General features: G+C 42.6%; 1 protein-coding gene across 10 annotated transcripts in view; it reads left to right on the top strand.

Annotated features, from left to right (window-relative positions):
* The window catches only part of LOC307036399 (uncharacterized protein), a 192632-nt gene that overhangs the window by 143864 nt on the left and 27485 nt on the right, over positions 1-21283 (top strand). For 7 of the 10 annotated variants that reach the window (XM_079676673.1, XM_079676672.1, XM_079676670.1 and 4 more), the window contains exon 7: positions 8363-8471. The exons of 2 other annotated variants lie outside the window; for them this stretch is intronic. In XM_079676673.1, coding sequence (XP_079532799.1) covers positions 8363-8443 — 81 coding nt within the window. In that variant the 3' untranslated portion in view covers positions 8444-8471. The remainder of the gene's footprint in view (positions 1-8362; positions 8472-21283) is intronic. One more of the 10 variants, XM_079676667.1, reaches the window with a different exon arrangement.

Here is a 21283-nt window from a genome sequence, read left to right as displayed (position 1 = left end):
ACTGTTAGAAAAAAGCCCAAACCTCTGACTTTCACTCTCCCCATACTAGTCTCACCGCATATAAGCATGCAGTGTTTAACATACATTTGACTGCCATTTAATTCTGTGCTGGACTATCATTTCCATAGGTCCATATCCATATACTATTATTAGTCTGGACCCTCGAGGGATTACTCCAGAGGTTACCCTCTGATAAAGGTGGGAGGGCAATAGCCCTGCCTCCAAGCTGACATGGTTATTGGAGCAGCTATAGCACCTTGGGGATCTATCCTACAGGAAGTATAGAGGAGAGGAGGTCCAACGTCTTTCACAGTAAGATCCCACAACTTCTTCAGATTAGGTCAAACCATCTGTCACTGCACCCATCATACTTAACACACTTTACACCAGCTCTCAATGGCCTTACATCCCATCTCTGTCTGTGCTGTCGGTTTCATGTTCCTTGCTACTGTATGGTCATTACGTGCTGATGGGCCATGTGTGTTTCTGTGTGTGGACATACTCTGTCTTCTTCTATTTGTTCACCAGCTAGAAGTGTGCTACTGGCGCACACACTGACATAGAACAAATATTCTCCTATCCTGCATGCTCACAAAGAAGAGCATGGAGCATGCATGTGTGTAAGAGAGACACAAAAAAAGTAAAAAAAGTATTAATATATCAGTGCATTGCAGAACTCTTGAAAAGTTGCCAAGGTTCAAAGTTTGCAGGTATCAGTGGGCATCAAGAATGAACTTTGGAGGCAGCCAGTGGAGCACGTCCTCCCTGACACTCGAGGAATGGAGCATATTTAGGGCTTGTGTGAAGAAACAACAGGTTAGAGAGCAAATTGTGATCGTGGTCACATAAATAGAAACCTATTTCTCTATTGTTGAGTAGCGCTGTAGCTGCTGGGAAGACCTCCTAAAGAGTTAGCAGCCAACTGTTCTGAACCTTAAAGGAACAGCTTGCTTAAATAAGTAGTTGTGGCTTGCATGGGGATTAATGTTTGTGGTATTTACTTGTAGATATTTATAAAACACACTATAAGATCAAATCAAAGCTTTGACAGTCTGAGTGTATGCCTCATTTCGGGGTTGAATTGGAGAAGTAAGAGCTCCTGAAGGGTTAAGTGATCCTGTGCTGGGGCCGTGCAGCCCTAAGGCTGGGCATAGGGCCAGCTCCACTCATAGACATGGAGAGCTTTGAGTGTGTGTGACTGTGTGTGTGAGTGTGTGTGCATTTATCTGTGTGTGTCTGTCTGTGCCAGGGACAGCCCAGTGACTCACAGAGTACAACCCTGCCCCCTTGGCAAAAGAAGAGCAACGTTTTAAAGAGACACGAGCAAGTTAGAAGAGGCAAATACAAATTGAGGCTCGAAAGGAGGCGCTGTAGAGTGAATGTCTTTCACAGAACTCAAAGCTCACATGCATGATCACACAGTTCTCATATCCTGTGGAAAGATGTCAGTCCTCTGCTACAAGCCTTGCTGGGAAACTAAGGGGCCACTGTGTGTCACACTTACACACACACACACACACTTGAATATTCACTTCTAATGAATATACCTGAACAAAGATGCAAAATGGCACACATAGTGTGTGACGGTATGTTATTAATTTAGTAGTAAATAATATACAAATTCAGTTCTTGCATGGTCAATAACCTATTTCTTATAACCCTGACTCCCCCAACATGCACAGACTAAAAAAACATGCAAACACACTCCGGACCCTCACTCAACTGAACATTTCTCCTTTCTCTCTCTATCTTACAAATCCGATGTCCACTGTATTTCTGTTCTACACGCACGCACGCACGCGCGCGCACACACACACACACACACACACACACACTCTCTTTCTCTCCCTTTCCTTACACACACACTCAAGCAAACAGGCGCTGGGCCAGCTGAGTCATGTCTAAATGGCGTGGAGTGGGTTTGTAGCTCACACTTACATAACCCTTGTCTCCACACTGTCATTAGAGCAGTTCAGATGAACAGGCAAAAACAATTATTCTAAAAACTCTGCAACGAGGTGAGCCTCAGGTCTCACCTTCTCACTGAACTGAGTGTGTGTATGTGTGTGTTTCTGTATTTTTGGGTGAGCTCTGTTCTGTGTGTGCTTTTGTACCTTTTTATCTAAGCATCTGAGCACTAGATATCTGAGCGAGTAATGAGGGAGTTAAGTTTCTGTGCTCTTCTTTGGACAGGGAGTTGACATTCTGGCAGTGTGTGTGTGTATTGAGAGCGGGCCTACATTTGGCAGGCTCCAGTTTATACAGATGGAGCAGCTCTTGTTGGATAAACCACAGAAAATTCCTCCCACTGTCCAAGTTAGCACTTCTTAGGGAGAGAACAGTGCACCCTCCCCTCTGTCCCCCATTGCAACCTTCCACACCTAGTCTCTCCTCCCTCCCACTGCCCCTAGTGAACCCCTCCATCGCCTCTCCCCCATCTCCCGGTACCACACCACCACATTGGCAGTCCCAGGAGGAAAGTGGAGCAGGCTCAGCTAGTCGATTCTTGATATTTCCAAACACTTTCCACTGCTCTTCCTGGATTAGATGAGCCAGACCAGAGCAATCAAACTAAGGAAGCAGATTTGGACCACATGGCCCTCCTCTCCTCTCTTCTCTTCTCTTCTCTTCTCTTCTCCTCTCCTCTCCTCTTTTATGAACCTTGACTTACGGGTACGTCCATCAAACACTCTACTGTACTTCTAAAAATGGCATGTCTCTATGAAATCTGGAAAAGTGATTATGTTAACACAAACTTCACTACAGAGTGACCGGAGTCGTGACAAATGTTTTTCGGAGTAATGACACATCCTCTGCTTTAGCGTTTAACCTCAGCTACCTCTGTACCAGGCCAACTCCTTACCTCATGCGGCTGGTGTCATGGCTCATTCACTGTGTAGAAATGCCGCTGTGAAATGTAATATCATTATTTCCTTGATAGCTTTACACTGGATTCAGGGACTAAATCGGCAGCATGAGTAACTGGGGGCCTAATAGTGTCAGTAGAGAACTTGTTTTACTCTTCCATTCAATGTAACAGACTGTTTGCAATGAATTAGTACTGAAACTGGAATGATTTGGTATAAACAGAAAAGGGATTACATTTAGCCTTGACTAAGCCAACAGACTGTTGAGGTAAACTAATGTCAAGCTAAACAAATGTTTAACAGGGAGAGTTTCCACATAACACACATAAACACCCACCCCCCCCCCCCCCCCCCCCCACACACACACACACACACACACACACACACACACACACACACACACACACACACACGCACACACACGCGCGCGCGCGCGCGCGCGCACACACACACACACACAGCAAACAATGATTTCAGGGCAATTCTGCTTTCATACTTATCAGAAATACCCTAATTCCTTGCCAGCAGTGTTTTCACTGAGCTCCAGCATGTGTTTACCAGTGGCAGACTGCCTCCCCATTAAAGCTGCCATTCCCCTGAGGCCGCAGCACGCATTATTAAGACACAGGATATGGACTCTGACCATGGCGTCCTACCTCTGCCTGTAGCCACATGGTTCCTACCTGTAAACCCTCTTATATACACCCCTATTTCTGTCTGCCTGGTTGCCTGCATACTTCTGTCTGGTATTTATTTTTCCTTTCTTCTGTTCATTCGTCCTTTCTTTCTTCCTTTCTTTCTATCTTTCTTTCTTTTCTAGTGCATGTCTGGTTTGACATTGATGGAACATTTGATCAGTATTTTAGTTGTATTAAAAATAATTAACTTAATTGAGTTGAGTCTAATAAATGATTGCCGCAGGAAAAAAGTGCCGCCTCCATCATACACTATGCAAAACAATATTACAGGAATAGAAGAAGGACCTGCCGGTTAACCCCTTAGTCATTGACTCAGAGATAACGTTGGATTGCAGTAAGGCGTGCTGGCAAGCTTAGCAATAAAATACTTGTTAGAAACAATTAATGTAACAAAAAACAAACATGAATAAATAATCAAGAGGGAAATGAAACTGTTACAAACAATGGGAAATGCACAGCTTTAGCATTTGCTGAAAAAAGACCATAGGGACAAAGCATTCAACACACTGCTGTAATATGCTATCTGGAAAGTGTTGCCCGATAAGACACTAAAGAAGTGTAATGCACTCGTAATGAATGCAGTTAAAGAAATCCCCCACCCCTGCCTGGATGCTTTTTCTGGCTCCCCCACTTGCCATCCTCCTACCCCGAGGCCAAAGCTCCACAGTTCCCCAGAATGGAGTCATTAGCCGGGTGCTAATGGTTTCAGACTTTCTAATTGAATGGGAACCCATTGATCTGTAGGTAGAGAGAAATGGTTCTTTTCATTGCCTCAATACGGGCCTGCACAGCATTTGTCTCCATTCAAAATTAAAGGCCTTACAGGTTGGAGATGGAGTAAGGTAAGAGTAGGCGTGCACACACATGGGGCTGCAGCATCTGCACACAAACACACGTATGTGCAGGGACAAAAATCACAAAAAAGGAGAGCTCGTATATCAACTTACACACAAACACTCACACACACATACGCAAAAACACACACTGACGTAGAACTGCTCTGTTCTGTGTAGCCTTAAGGGCTCCCATTGTGAGACTAGCAGACTTTAATCTATGTTCGCTCCAAGAGTTATCCTGGTGAGAGACTGTGCTCTTCACATCTTTTTAAACACTGCAACAACAAGGGGTTGCCTGGGGTAACAGAGGTCACAAAGGCAGCTTAGTAGAGATGTCAACTGCCGAGCAGTCTGTGTGCGTGTTGGAGGTTGAAGTGCATAGGGCTGAAAACTATTGTAGTATTGATAAAGCAATGAGGGAGATGGTTTATCTTCCATTTACATTAAGTGTACACATGAGTTACTTCCATTTGTCTTTTATCTAATTGTACTGATAACTGCACTTGTTTGTGTGTGTTGTCCAACACTCACACTTTGCTTCTTTGAGATGACTGATGATTCAGATGAAAACACTAGAGGTAGTGTTAAACAATTCTGAAATGGCCAATAAAAACTACAATCCTGTGAATTGGTGGCTATTGATCGTTAGCACTGTAACATTTTATACCAAGCAGATTTTCTATTAACAAAGTAAACTGAAGAAAGAAAATCAATTAAAGTAATAAAAACTGTGCTTGTTTAATTTGCGAAAATGCCCAATGTGAATATGTGTCATGCAATACCTGTTATTCAAATGGTTGTGCAAAAATGGTTGTTATTAGATAAGTGAGACCTGTATGTAATGTAGTACTATTTTTGGCAATGCATACCGTATCTGAACTGACATCAATTGCAAATCAATCATTTAGACCCATTAGTCACACAGTCAGTTGGTTTTTATTTGCATCTCAAAATTATATTCTCACAAAGTGTGTGTGTGTGTGTGTGTGTGTGTGTGTGTGTGTGTGTGTGTGTGTGTGTGTGTGTGTGTGTGTGTGTGTGTGTGTGTGTGTGTGTGTGTGTGTGTGTGTGTGTGTGTGTGTGTGTGTGTGTGTGTGTGTGTGTGTGTGTGTGTGTGTGTGTGTGTGTGTGTGTGTGTGTGTGTGTGTGTGTGTGTGTGTGTGTGTGTGTACACACTCGCGTGCACACGCGCGCAAGAGACAAAAGCCAGCTGGTTCTGGTTATCAAGCTGGAATTCACTGTAAAAATTACAACATTTTTTTTTCTTCCCCCCACCCCAAGTCCTTTACCTCAAACCACACATGCGCATTCATACACACACACAAACTCAAACCCCATAATTATCTAGCTCCATTGCCACTCTATGAGCAGTCTACTTCTGGAGAGTATGTATTTGACTAATAGACACAAAAGTAAATAGGCTAACACTCACCCTGATGTCTAACATCGACAGACGTTGAACCTAATTCAAACCAAAAATCTATTAATTTAAACAGGACAGTTCTATCTTGATAATGAAAATGTTACGTCAAGAGCCTCAGCGCGTGTCAGTTTTAAAGACACCTTATGAGCTGAGTGACATCACGTCTGGGAAGGACCTATAATAACATATCTCTCTCTGCAGATTTTCTCTTGATAAGTAGTGTGTGTCTGTGGGTCTGTGATATCCCATGTGCCTGTGTGTACATACTTCTCTTTATCCTAGTGGTCTTTAGTGTATTGCATGTTTGTGTATGTTGAAGTGTTACTGAGGCGTTGTAACTGAGGGTCGGGAGGTGAGCACAGAAGTAGAAGGAGTCAGTAGCAGAAACACTGGCGGTCTTGTCTAGACCTCATAATGAAACTGTGGTTACAGCTACAAAAAATGAATACAGTTGGTTTGTATAATTGTTTGCATTTGAATCTCATCAGTTCTGTATCCGACATAAAGATAACTATCGAGTGTATATTGAGGATAATACATTACTGGCACCGTAGAGCTTTCGAAAAACCTTTCATTAGAGTTCTATCTGTCGCAAACATTCACCTATCTTGCATCTGCTAGCCATTTTTATGCCAGCAGCAGTTTCCAGAGAGGTAAACCACAGTGGCAGAAGGTGGAGAAACAGCAGTAGCCCACCCAGGGGTCGATAACCCACAACAGCCCTGTTTGTCACAAACTACTGATAAAAACATCCAACCACTGCGGTCCTATTTACTGAAACCAACATGTGTGTACATTAAAACCCTTTCTAATGGCAGTAATAAAGGAATTCCACTCAAACAAACAAGACCCAAGTTAAATGCATTGAGAGCGTACATCTGATTAGAGTAGCAGCTGTAAGACACACATGGTTGTATCCCTGTCATTTCCTCCTGCATTTTCTCTGGATCACTTTATTACCCTGCAATAGCCAGAGGCAGTACCAGTGTATGATCCAAGTGTGTGTGTGTGTGTGTGTGTGTGTGTGTGTGTGTGTGTGTGTGTGTGTGTGTGTGTGTGTGTGTGTGTGTGTGTGTGTGTGTGTGTGTGTGTGTGTGTGTGTGTGTGTGTGTGTGTGTGTGTGTGTGTGTGTGTGTGTGTGTGTGTGTGTGGGCAAAGCATGCATTCATCCCCCCCTCCCTCTAGTCCACTGTCAATAGCTTCCCTGGACTTTGCCAGGCCGCTTGCTCTCTGAGACAAACATGACTGCCTTTGTGCACGCTCTGAAGGCCTCATGAGAAACACCATCACTTTGTGTCATAAGCCCATTATACCGTACAGGCCAATGGCAAAGGTGAGGCATATGTGCTTAGAAGAGAGAGTGAAAGTGACAAAGGGGTATGATGTTGTAAGTGTTTTCCACCTTTTTCAGTCGGAAGCCATTCCCATTAAACTAGCATGTTGACTGAACGTGAGCCAAGTTGCTCTCTCGATGAAGTGTGCTTTAACAGGCTGCTTCACATAAGGGAGCAACATATGAAAAAGGCCATTAAATAGCATTTTAAGGACGATTAAAGACAGTTTTCACCGAAGCAAAACTGATTTGATGCTAAATAAAATAAAAAGATACAAACAGAGGTCTAGATCCTTGGATGTCATTGGTTAAAGCTTGATTTGATGTTAAAGTGTTGCATGAAACAGACTCTTTCAAAGAATTACCACAATATTGTTCTGGCCCGAGCAGGACATTCTTTCAGAGGCAGTAACCCTCGGGTCAAAGTAGAGAAGTCTGGAAAAATGAGAAAGATACTCACAGAGCGCAAGTAGGAAACATGAGATACAGTATTTGAAAGGTGATGAGAGACACAGGAATAAGAAAGCAAAAAGAAGTCAGAGAGAGAGATGACATAAACAGACAGATAGATAGAGAGCGGCTGAAGGTGAACTGCAGCTGGGCTCTGGCTCTGGGCCTTGTCTCTGTTCTGGAGTCTCTCTCCTATCCACAGTGACATGTGGTTTCACGGCCATTACCACACCACATTATAGTGTGCTATGTGCCATAATGTGAGGCGTCCATATGTACTCCACTCTCTGCTGGCTCCATAAAACACACAGGCCCAACTGTTATTGCTGGTGTCAATGTGTGCTATTGAATCTAATTTAATTCCTTTATCTCCCCATTTCGTCACTCGCAGAGTTAAACATTACACTACAGCAGAACTACTGCGTGTTATGCATTACTGTTGTATTTTTCAATAGCTTTTGAAGCAAACTTTCATGCCTGATACTTCCTATTGTTCAGATATGTCATTCCTCCTTACAGAGGTCACCATCTGCACATTATTTGGTAAACCAGTCCATTATAAATGTCAAACTTTGAGCAAACCATGAAATGAAAAATAAAAATGCTTTGTTACTGAGATCTGACGAGCCAAATAGAAGTCAAGTCACAATAAAACGTGCTTTTGATTCTCCATTGTTTTTTTCCTCGCTCTGTGACTGTGTGTGTGTGTGTGTTTTCTGTGCATGTTTGTGTGTGTGTCCTGGGTCGAGGAACAGAAGGTCTCTGCAGGGCTGCCTGTGTGGGTGGACTCTGGGATTCACCGTGAAAACAACCAAAAAGCCAAGGACATTTCCTAAATATGAACTCGCCTCATTCAGTCACTTGGTACGTGCAATTTTTGTGTATTTATTTAGAGATATCTGTGTGATGTTTTTGTTAGTTTTTTCAGTGTAAAAACATTGATTGTTTTCGCATAAGCACATACAATATAACGTCTATCCTGTGTGTGTGGTCATTTTCAGATATATCTTTTGTTTATAGCAAATATGTAACCATTTCTGCTTGTGGCACAGCATTTTCTTAACACACAGAGAAAGAAAAACAACTAACCTCTTCCAGCTTCTTGGCAGAGGCATCTATGTGGGCGTGTTAAAATCTACTTATCTGTCTCGGCTCAGATGATTTTTTTTTTGTCTGTGCAGAGAGGTTGACAATGAGCCTTCACACAGAGAGCAAGATTGTGTCCTTAGGTCTGATACTTAGACAGTAGCTGTTGAAACACTGCTTCCCAGCTTGAGCTGCAGCCAGATAAGTGGAAGACAAAGACACTATTATATTGTAACTCGTGTCCCAGAGACATTACAACACAATGCCATTCTGCTGCAGGCTACTGTGGCCGTGAGCCTGGATAAGGTCTCTTGGCAAAAACCATCACAGTGAGTCTGTTTAACTCCAGGTTACCTGTCACTTACATGATGTGATTTATGGGGATGTTTTGACAGCTCTCTGTTGGGTTGGGAGTTCAAGTTGTGGGTGCCACTGTATGTCCATAAAAAACATTTTCCTTGGTCCTTTAAGCATGTTTAGGCATTAAAGTTGGATAGAAATACTACAATATTTCTTGGAATTCTGTTCCTAATTTCCGCAATAGACTAATGACTCAAGCCGCTATTAGCGTATCTGAATAAACTGTTGGTGGTCGAGTTGCTTTATGGGTAATGTAATGTAGGGGCTATGTTTTGACCACGCCCCGACGATCCGATTGATTTTATACTTGGATGTCGAACATTTTTGGCTTGGCGCCACTGAGCAACTTTCATGAAATTAATGGTGCTCTACCTCCAAATCTGTTACAGTTATTTGTATACAACTGTGGTTTTGACAAGGAATAAGAATGTGTCTTAGATATAAAAGAGGAGGCAGAAATAGTACTGATTTTAGAAGTGTACCTGCTGTCTCTGAAACAAGGCAGGCGTCACTCGGAATCTTTTGCTAAATGGTAGCAAGAGTTTATTTGTATAGAGCTGATGTCCACCAGATGGCTGGACTCACTGGACCTGGTCCCTGTGCTGTTCCCATGGCAACCTCTCTGGACCAATGGGCAGTAATGGACCACTTGTAGCTGGGTCGTCTCAGGTCAGGCTCGGGTCAACAGACTGTCTACACTGTAACTGCTTCTGCAGGATCACTGGAACTGTACCTCTCTCTGTTAAATTCACTTACCTTTTTTAAATGTCCCTTTTGACCAAAAAGTCTAGTTTCTGTAGTCGACACAATTACAGGTAGTTCGAAAAAAGAGGGTTTTTCTCCTTCTCAAAAGAAAATCCCATCCACCCATGCTCTGTTTAAATCACTCTCCAGTGTCCACATGGAAACACATTAAACAATTGAAGCACTGTGAAGGCCAGTGGGCAGATTGGGCTTCACCCACACACAGACACACACACAGGTCTCATCCAAAACTTGGACGTTGGCAGCAGAGTGTGTGTGTTGGGAGTATTGGATGGTGCCGTTTAGTGCTTCTGTTCATACATATAATGAATAAATAACTGTACGTCTATGTGTAAAAAATTCCAGCACCAGTTTATTGCGATCTTGGATGGATCGCAATAAAGTGAAAAGTCAGTTATACAGAAGGTGTGAGGTCTTAAAATGAGAAAAGCAACATGACATAAGTATTAACTGTCATATATCTCGCATAAAGGGTGGAAAATGTTTAATGTCACTGCCCAAGAATAGACTGATATGACATGATTCAGAAGTAAATGCGTTTCTGGATATGAGCTGAATATGAGCAGAGGGGAAATAGAGGGATAATACTGGTGGTGATCAGGGCCTGCTAGAATGGCCCATGATGGAGAGCTATAAATAGCGTCACTTGGACTCTCATCTTGGCTCCTGCCCCATCCTCCTGCACCACCCTCTGCTCTGCTGTCCCACACCTCCATCCTCTCCCTGTCCTTCCCCAATTCCACCCCCTCCCTGCATGTCTCCATCCCTCCCTCGCTCCCATATAGCACCTGCTCCAACACCTCCTCTGCCAACTGGCTGATGTCATGCTTTGGTACCGGACAGACACCTCACGCTTAATTCTGTCCTCCTAAATGGCAGCCAGTGCAGAGATGACCAGGCTTACCCACACACACACACTCCCAGACACACACACACACACTGCCTCCTCCGGCATGTGCTAATCTCACGAGGCAATGGCCTGCCATGACCATTTGAATATAATCTGAATCTTATTATCCTCTGGTGTATAGTAAAAGCATTCAAAAACAATCAAACCAACTGGGATTGGCACTTGAGCTTCAATTTATGATTATTTTCAACATTGATAATTCCGTCAGTTGCTTTTAGCTGCAACCAGCAACTTCAAAGCCCGCTTCAGTCGGTCCACAAAAATGTACCCACCCTTTTGCTGGCCACAGTTTCCACTCAGGGACAATGACATTTGGCTTTGTTTGTGAGGTTTTGTGTGTATGAACGTATGAACACATGGATGCATGAGTACGTGGTGACCTTGTTTTGTTTTTATCCATTAATCATTTAGTCTATAAAACAAATAGTCTGTAGTTCAAAACCTGAAAATATTCAATTTACAATTAAAAATCCAACAATAGATCCCTCTGTATTCTAGCTGGGGATGTTGTGGTTCATGGTTCACATCCTACCTCCATAACTGGAAACAGTTTGTCTCCATCAACGGCTCAAATTCACCCCCGGCCCCAGTCCACCACGGTGTACCCCAGGGCTCTGTGCTTGGCCCCCTCCTGTTCACCATTTACATGCTCCCCCTCGGCCAGATCATCCGACATCATGGACTCAATTTCCACTGTTACGCTGATGATACCCAACTGTTTCTCAGCACCACTCCATCCTCCCAGCTCCCCCCTCAGTCTCTCATCAACTGCCTGCATGACATCAAAGCATGGATCTCATGCAACTATCTCAAACTAAACAGCAGGAAAACAGAGCTCATGGTTGTGGCACCCAAGGCGCTGCTCCAGAAGGTTGGTGACTTCATCCTCGAGGTTGACGGCTGCTCCATCTCCCCATCTCCTGAAGCCCGCAACCTGGGTGTCATCCTCGACTCCACCCTCTCCTCCTTTTTCCATCTAAAGAACATTGCAAGACTCCGACCGTCACTCTCGGAGTCGGTTGCCGAAACCCTAGTCCACGCGTTTGTCACCTCCTGCTTGGACTACTGCAATGGTCTCCTGTTTGGGGTTCCCAACAAAATGTATGTCCAAAACTGTGCTGCTAGGGTACTCACACATACAAAGCCGTGGCAGCACATCACTCCCTCCCTCATCCACCTCCACTGGTTGCCGGTCAAGTCCCGCATCACCTACAAAGTCCTCCTCCTTACCTACAAGTCCCTCCATGCCCTTGCCCCCCAGTACCTATCGGACATCCTTCACCCACATGCCCCACCCCGGAACCTGCGGTCTTCAGACTCTGGCCTGCTTATCACCCCCCGCACCAAACTGCGAACCTTCGGGGACAGAGCCTTCAGCGTGGCAGCCCCCACCCTCTGGAACGCTCTCCCTGTGGAGATCCGCAACATCCCCACGCTTGACGCCTTCAAAAGGGCCCTCAAGACCCATCTGTTCACCAAGGCCTTTGGCCCTTAATCTATTTGTTGTTTTTGTCTGTCTGACTGGTTGTCTGATTGCCTTTTTGTTTTGTTATGTTTGTTTTGCCCTGTTCTTCCTTGTAAAGCGACCTTGGATCCCATGAAAGGTGCTATATAAATCTAAGCTATTATTATTATTATTATTATTATTATGGTTGGCATTCATGTCATTACAATCAAAACATTAAAATAGTCCTGTGTGTCAACAGACTTATTGAACAGTAGTCTAATTGTTTGAGCATTTCTTGCCGCAGCATATAACACATTTCCTAGAAGTTCTTTTTTTAAATTTGATTCAGTTCTGAGAACAAAAACAGTACACTATGAAGCAAATTAGTCATTTTAAGCTTTTCAAAAATAAAACTGACTTGACTTCTTTCAGCAAAGTTAACAATATAGGGATTTAACTTCAAATAACTCACCCTTTCAATTTTATACAATGATTTTGTTCATGTGTTCTATAAGCAGTCCACTTTTCACATTTTTCATTTTACATAGTTGAATTATGAGAGTATGACTAAGCCTTTCCATATCATATACCTCTTCCTAAATGTCCAGCCAGTGACCTACAGTAGGGGGATCCATTTAGAATTGATCATTAATTTAATCTTTATTTAGCTGCTTAACAGATAATGTGTCAATGTGCATCAGCCCGTCAGTGGCTTTTGTATTTCAGAATTTTCCTCTTGATCACAGACATCCTGCGTGACCTCTCATTATTTGTGCCACTGACCCATGACTTTGTTATTGCCACACAGGGGTCTGTCTCCTCTAAACTCACTTTGCTTGCCCACTGTCTGTGTGTATTTCCTGTCTGCATCATCTCTGCTTCCTGTGCTGTTAAACTCTGCAGTCCTCCAATGGGGAACTCGACACAAGAACCTCTTCAATCCACATCCACTTCACTCTCTCAGGGATTAAAGCAGAGACTGCTAGACTCCATGTAGCCTTTCTCTCTTTAAATGCTCATACAAACACACAGACAAAGCTGCAAGGGCTGCCTTCGTAAAAGTGCCCACTCTACCCCACTCCATCACATTGCGCCACTCTATTTCTCTCCATAGTCGCTTTCCCTTTATTTTATTTCCTTTTTTTATTTTTTTTGCTCACAGAAAAGGCAGAACTGTTTGATTTACAGCAAAGAATGGTTCTGGCTGAAATGAGAGGGAAGGAGCTCTGGCTCAGTTGTAATCGTTTCCCTTTCTAACAATCTCTCTCCTGTTCGTCAGCCATCATTCCTCCCTCCTGTCTCTCAGTATTCCTCACCTCCTCCCCTCACCCATCTCCTGTCTTCTCTCGTCTCTTACACTTTTATAATGACTGCGCTTATATTTCCTAAATCTCTGTGTCTTAAGCCCCGTTCTTTTTATAATAACCAATGCTGAAACAAATCTGGTTGATATAAAAACCAAATAAAAGTTAGTGTTTGAAAGTTTTTTTTAAATTAGTGCTATACTTTTCTTCTTCATTTTCCTTCCTTGCCTTTTCAGGAGCACTTCATATGTTTGTGTGTTTTCCAGCTGTGAGGTCATGCAGGTCAGACTGTCGTGCGTCTTGATGTAATTAATGTATTTATAAGCCAACAGGGGAGGAGTTGAGTGGATGACAGTGAGTGAGCAGTGAGTAAACTGAGGCCCTCGAGGTTGTGGAGCCGCTGAGGCGACCGTGCCTGGAGCCTGCTAGTAAAACATTTTGACCCCCTCATTATAGCCCATTTAGAGGATCAGGAGTCCCTAAAACAACTTGTCTACATTTCTTTACATGACTTTCGCATGCAGTCATGAGTTTGCAGCCTGGAACCAGGTCTGTCTGGTTGAATCCGGAGCCGGTTGCCACTTCCATCCTCTGTCATCCTCACACGGCCGTGACAAGGGCTTGCAACATCATCTGCGGCTGAGGTTTAGGAGGAGGAACCGTGAATCACAGCACATCTCCTCTCTATCTGTCTCTCCCTCTGTCTGTCTGCTTTTAACTGTCTCTCTCTCTGTCTCCCTGCTTGTATTTGTCTCAGTGCCTCACAGAGACATCCACATACACACATTAACTTGCGACCAGGCATGATTTGAAATTCCTTTGAAAACCAGTCATCACCCTCTCCACCCTAATAGCCCCTCACAGACTGCCTTGTGCATGCACACACACATGCATGCACCCACATGCACACGCACACATTCTATAGACCCTGTTTATCTGGAGGAACTGAAAGAAGGCCTTCCTTGTCTACTCTTCTTTCTTGCATGCAGGGAACCTTTTATTTATTGAAGTGTGTGAGTATAATGGGGAGATCCTCTCATAGAAAAACAAGAATTATCGTAACCATTATAAAATCCCATCCGAGTATATAAACTCTGAGCAGTTTGACAATGTAGCTTTCTTTTCTAGATGTGCATTTAATTCTTTATAGTCTCTCGTTATTAGTAGGGGTGTAACGGTTTACGTACCTGAGCCTAAATTATTCGGTACGGGCCCTTCGGTTCGGTACACGTGTGTACCAAAGTGTACCGAACGAATATAACGTTCAAATGTAGTCATTAATTTGAGAAACTGTCGAAATGGCGAACGCAGATAAAGTTGAGCTCAACTAAATTTGGTTGCACGGCTGGCAATACATCACACTTGCACACTCATTTGAAAAGGCAACACCTGAACGTGAATATCACTGGTACCAAAAGAAAAAAGACTGAAGTGCAAACCCAACTCCCACTAGCATTTAAGTCTCCACCAACCCAAAACTAATAGTTTATGTTTTGTGAGTACTACAGTAAAGTTCAAATACAGATTATTTCAGTTCATCGAAATGCTGCACCTTAATGTTTATTATATTATATTTTGTATTTATTTGAGTGAATACATTATTCACAGTTTAATAATAATAATAAAAATATATATATATATATTATGTTTTGTGATAATTTTTTCTGCTGTACCGAAAACGTACCGAACCGTGACCTAAAAACCGAGGTACCTACCGAACCGAAATGTTTGTGAACCGTTACACCCCTAGTTATTAGTATATAATATAAGATTCTGAATGTGTCTCATTCAAGTATGTTTTGTTATTTTAAGATTGAGGTTTGTTTATTATTTGATGTTGTCTGGCTGTTTGAGTTTAGTTTCTGCGGTAATTTTATTTGTGATTTTAGAATTTCTTTAATTCTGTTCGTGAGAAATATTTTCTGTTTGCTGTGATAATACTGAAACTTGCTGTTGGTTCCTGTCCTGGAAATGACACCCATGATTTTATTTTTTCAATTTTATATATTAATATAAATAAATTAAATGTAAATGTTGCCCAATTATCAGTGCCGTTAGCTTTCTATAAATTGAATCCTAATTTGTATATGGACTCACACAAATGCATAACTTTACACATAATTATACAAAATAGAATGGTGGATCACAGAAAGGGCAACATAATGCTTTAAGGGATAACACAGTAGTATTACTTGCAGATAGTATTGTGGCTAATGTGCAGGTGACACCATTGTTTGATTTGTATACCTCTAAATTTGCATCAACAAAGTTCCTTGTGAGGATTTATGTGATCTATAAACAGCATTTCTAGATGAATTACGTATGAGGATTCGTGTTCCCAACCAATGCAACACATTCACTGTTGTAATTCTGAGGTCCTCTGGAACCGGTTGGGACCAGATTGCACAAAACCATCTTCTTCCTGCTGTTTATTTATAAGCTGGTCACTCTACTGACCTCTCATGTGGCTCTCTTTTCCCCTTTCTGCTTAACTCATCAGAGTATTAATGCTTGGTCATTCTTTCCATTAGTTCACACGCTTCTTTCCTGTTCTGGTTCTAACAACGTGACTGCTTGAGTCCTGTCCTGTGGGAACCGGCTGGAACAGAAGTGCTAAGTGAATTTCTCTAAATCTTTCCACTGAAACCATGATGTGAGGGCTACCAGCATCGAGTTTCGATGTTGTAATATTCGTCAACTGTCCCTCGGTCTCGATGTGAGTCAGGGTCAGAAAGAGGAAGAGGTTAGCAGGAGAGATGAAAAGGAAGACGAATAGAGGCAGCAGTACCGTCCTCCCTCCTTTCAGTTCCGATAAATGGCAACTAAGTGTGTGTCACGCTGCGGGTTGCAGGTTAACCGTTCCTTTGATTCCTAACAGATTGCATAAAAAAAACCTCAACCGAAGATGCTATTAAGGAAATGGGAATTAATATAACTTAAAATATTACATATATTGTGCTAATTAGTACTGTTGGTGGTAAGATCAAATATTTTGAATCCCAATATAAAATTAAATGTTCTGCGTGTTTGAAAATAATATGTCATAGCTAGGGTTTGCACTATACCGTAGAATTATCCCCCCAAAAACTATGAAATTATTGAAAATTCTCTTCTGTACCAACATTTGTCAAAAGAGGGGATGTCCTTATAATGTCTCCACTTGGTATGTAGTCATTGACTTTGTTGTCTTTGTTGGCCTAATGTTTCAGATCTGAAAGAAATAGGTCTCACTGGGTAACACTTAGAAGGTCTATGTATTTAACTCTTTGTTTAACTGGTGTGCAGTCAGGCGCAGATGTTTGGCACAGTATAATCTCATCAGAATAAAGATTAGTCACCTTGACACCCTTTAACACATAGCATAGCACATAATAGTACTTGCTGAAGACTTGTAAAAGTGTTGGTATGCGTGCTGCATTAATATCTGTGATGACATCACCCCTCAGCACCAAAGGGACAGAACATCTTGGTGTTGTAAATCATTGCCTCACTTTTATCTTATCATACTACTGCCAACATTACACATACTGTAGCGCATACTGTAGCTCAGGCTGTATAAGTTATTTTGGGGCCTTCAGATCAGGTCAAATGCAATACAAAACCCTCACATCAAAGCTTAGAAGTTTTTGATTTTCATGAAATCCAATCCAATTTTGATGCCATTAATTAACTTTAAGAATTGTTTCCACTATAGCCATTTAAGGGATTTAAGTGTTGAGAACAAAATTGTCATTATAGTGTTGGGGTCTATATGGACCTGAAATTGGCTTGACAAGCACAATGTATTCACAGCATGAATGTCATTTTGCACGGGTCATTTTGCTTTACGACTATCTTATATATATATTATAATTGTACAATACTACCTTAATTATTTGTGCAATAATGTATACACCTTTCCCAATGGTGTAACCCTAACCCTAAAACTCTATGATATATATGAGTCTGGGATGGTCAGTTCCCCAAAATACCAACTTTTACTTTTGGTAAATAAGTTAATTTTTATTCAAGTAAAATGTTTGTAAAATTGGATTGCCCATCTGTAATGTTGATGGAAAGTAGGTAATTTATCGTTTCCTTGGACCTGTAGTATCAAACCTGTCTACCTGTCCCCATGGTAACCTTGGATGTCAAATCAACCATGATGACTATCTTAAGAAATATAACCTTTTATACTAGCTTGCATTTTCTATACAAAGATGTAACAAAAATAGAACACATGCTGTGATAGACTTCTTGAAATAACATTTTCTGTCTAATATGTGGAGGTCAGCAAACAGTCTTTTGTGCTCCGGTCATGATTAGCTTCAACACTTTAGCATCTTTAGCTTAGTCATGTTCCAAGTGAGTGCACGTGTACAGTAGCTTTCCACTGTGTAATGCTTTCGATGTGCTGAATCAATCCAATGTTAAGAGTTGCATTTCCAGCTTTCCCCTTTTTCTTTGTTATTTAGAGCTTTTCTGAGCCGTAGTCATAGTCACGTTGTTTAATGAAAGTTCATCAACAGGATGCAGCCGATGCAGAAGTCAAAAAGGAGATGTGTTTCGCAACGTTTCAGATTGTTGAAGCTTCTTGGCAACTTCCCATCTGGGTGCAAGACAGCTGGAGAGGAAAGTGTTTAAAGAATCAAGGTCCTAAAAGCACAGCCCTTCATTCAATAATATTGAATTAAGATTTGTTTTAAACCTTCTTCTCTGTTTCAATACATCTGATCTGCCTGTCTCCCTTTCTCTCTCTATCTTTCTGAGAGTACAGTACAGCAAAGGAGGGGTAATTACTTTGCGCTGCAACCCTAAACTAACAGGACTGGCCCAATTACAGTCTGGGCCTCATTACACAGCCTTCCTGAACAGAGGGAGAAATAATAGACCAATCAAAACAAAGAGGGAAAGCGGAGATGCAAGGAAGGACAACTTTTAGACGGCATGTGTTGATCTAACTTGTCTGTGAGGAGAGTGTCCAGGTGTCACAGTGGAGCCGGGTACATGCCATGTCCTGTCCCGGCCTGGCAGTGTTATGGGTTCAAACTCTGGCAACTCCTCTCTTCTCTCTGTTCTGTCACCGCCTTGTAACCCGTTTAAAGGAGAAACACCGTTGGCTGATGCTCATCTAATCACATTCAAATATTTAGCTCAATGCATACTTCCAAAAACATCCCCGCCGCTCACACATACAGTATGCTTTCCCTTTCGACCCATGGCCTCTAGTATGGTCAGGGTTGGGTAAGGTTGGGCCCCTGCCAGAGTAGCCTGTTTACGTAAGACTCTTCAAAGAGAGCCAGTGAAAGAAAACACTATCCGAGGGAAGGGAAGTGTAAATACCAGCCTGATGTTGGCACAACACATGCAAATCAATTACATACAGGTCAAATAAAGTCTTAGAAATACACATGTAGATTTGACACATTTTAGGATTCAAGCAAAATTAGAGACATCTGACATTTTGAATGGCTTAACGTGTGATCACATTCAGCCCTTGTCCCCAAAACCTCATGAACCTTAAATTCCTAGAAACCCAGAGTGTTCTGGTGTAGATGTGATGTTGTTTGACTTGCTGTTATGGGTAGGCACTGTATCCCAAATTAGACTTTCCCTCCTTTTTCTCCCTACTGACCACGGCTCGACAGGAAAAGCCTGCCAGTGCTTTTTGTGTATATGTATGTTTGCATATCTGCCCCTGCTTGCATGTTGGTTTATATACGAACATGCATGGGTGTATTTATATACACAATCATACAAGTGTAAACTTTATTGCTGGATACTGAATAAATGTTTTTGTTAGTCTTTATTTAAATGTTTATTTGCCACCATTTTATAGCAGCGAGCGGTGTCATATGGCGTTGAAAGAGGAGGTTTGACAGCACTGCTGATCAGACAAGACAGAACATGGCTCGCACACTTACTCACACACACCTGACTAACTGACTGGGATCCGGCACAGGGCCAACGGAGATTTCTTGGGGAACTTTGAAAACACCTCTGCGTATTATCTTTATGTGTGTGTCAACCTATGGATCCAACTTTTAGAGGAAGTTGAGGTACGTTGAAAACAGTCCAACATTTGAAATTGAAGTGTGAAAGGAGAAGAACACAGGGCACGGGGGTCTTGTTTAAAGTAGTTGGCTGGCAGAGAAGGGGGCGCTGTGTGTCTGTTTCAGTGCCTGGCACAGCTTGGCCTGGTTAGGCTCCAGGCCTCTCTGGGGAGCCAAGTCTTCTCCCCAGGCACTGCCAACTCCCTGTGGTGGTGTAGCTACATGTTCAATTACGCTCTGGAGCCTGCCTGTCTTTACCTTTGCCTCATAGGAAAACACTCCTAGCCTCTGTATGTGTTTCAGTGTTTGAGCGCCGAGAAGGAGTAATGAAGAGATCATGATGCGGTTTTGAGAACATGAGATTTTATGAAAGTTAACGCGTCATCTTAAATCCAAACATTACTTGATTGCAGTGGGTCCTGCTGTTTTGTTTCAGGACAAACATTTATTTTTCTTAAAGGACTGTATGACATTTTAGAAAGTTTATGTTGATTTTGTCATTGGATACAGTACGGTATAATAGGAAAAGAAACATTTCTTCCTATGCTATCATAGTTTCCTGGAAAAATAAAAGGGGCATGTTTGAGAGTCCATATAACGTGGCAGTGTAGTATCCACAGTACATGGGTATAACGCAGCGTCCACACGGCGGCGTGCGTTGAAGCTTGCCGGCGGGCGTGTCTGAAACTCGACCAACAACCAATCACATGAATCTCCCGCCCCGGACACACAAGCAGCGGTTTGATTGGCTAGAGCTTGTACTGGCATATGATTTGATTGGCTGACGCTTCCACCGAAGCTTCAAAAGTTGAACATTGCTCAACTTTTGAAGCGAGCAACGCGAGCAAAGCGAAGCAACGCTCCCACAATGCAGTTCGGCAAAGTGAATGGGCAGAAGCGTTGAAGCTTCAACGCACTCCGCCGTGTGGACGGGCCGTAAAGGTGTGTGAGTACATACAACAGGCAGCATCAGTCTTACACCTTCTATCTGCAAAATCTGAAATATAATGCTCGTCAACACTCCATGTCGTCCCGTCGCTTGTCGGTCACAGTTTGTTCTGGAAATAATCACAAATCTGTGGATATGCACACGTGGACATTTTTATTAAACTTGGATGTTTGTGTGTGTGTTTGCGCACATGCCTGCAAGAGTTTGGATGCATTCCTGTGGGTATGTAAGTGTGTGCATGTGTGGGTCGGCATGCTTGCTTGTGGATCTGGAGGCATCCTTAAGGGAGGGGGAGCAATTATCACTGCCAATAAAACAACAACAAACAAAAAATCCTTGTTCTGGGCCTCACCTTGTTTTAACCACACCCCTCACCCCTCACCCCTCACCACACCCCTCCATAAACCTTATTTCACCAGGGCCACTGACACAGAGAATGTGCTGCGCTGTGCTGCCTAAGCACTCTCCCTAAATAGCATTCATGTAGTCGGCACGCTGCTCCCACGTGTACCTGTGGGTGTGCTTTTGTCAATTACATGCACACACATACTGTACAGGGCCATCCCTGTAAAAGCACATGCGTGTGCTGCACACTCACACCCTGGTTGTGATTTAAATCAACACCACAGGGGTAACTTTGCCTTTTATACATCCTGTCTTCTGGCCTCAGCACAAAAGAGACACAGAGTGCATTAAGAATTGATTTTGGAAGAGTGTGTGTCCCTGTGTGTGTTTATATGATGCGATGACAGAAATGGAAAAACTAAAACTTTTGTGTTTTATTTGGTCTTCGTCTATAGTTTGGTCTCATTGCCAGTAACAT

Source organism: Notothenia rossii (genome assembly GCF_949606895.1).
Source record: "Notothenia rossii genome assembly, chromosome: 4".
Lineage (NCBI taxonomy): Eukaryota > Metazoa > Chordata > Actinopteri > Perciformes > Nototheniidae > Notothenia > Notothenia rossii.
The sequence above is the reverse complement of the archived record's forward strand: the minus strand, read 5'-3'. Positions and strand labels throughout refer to the sequence as shown.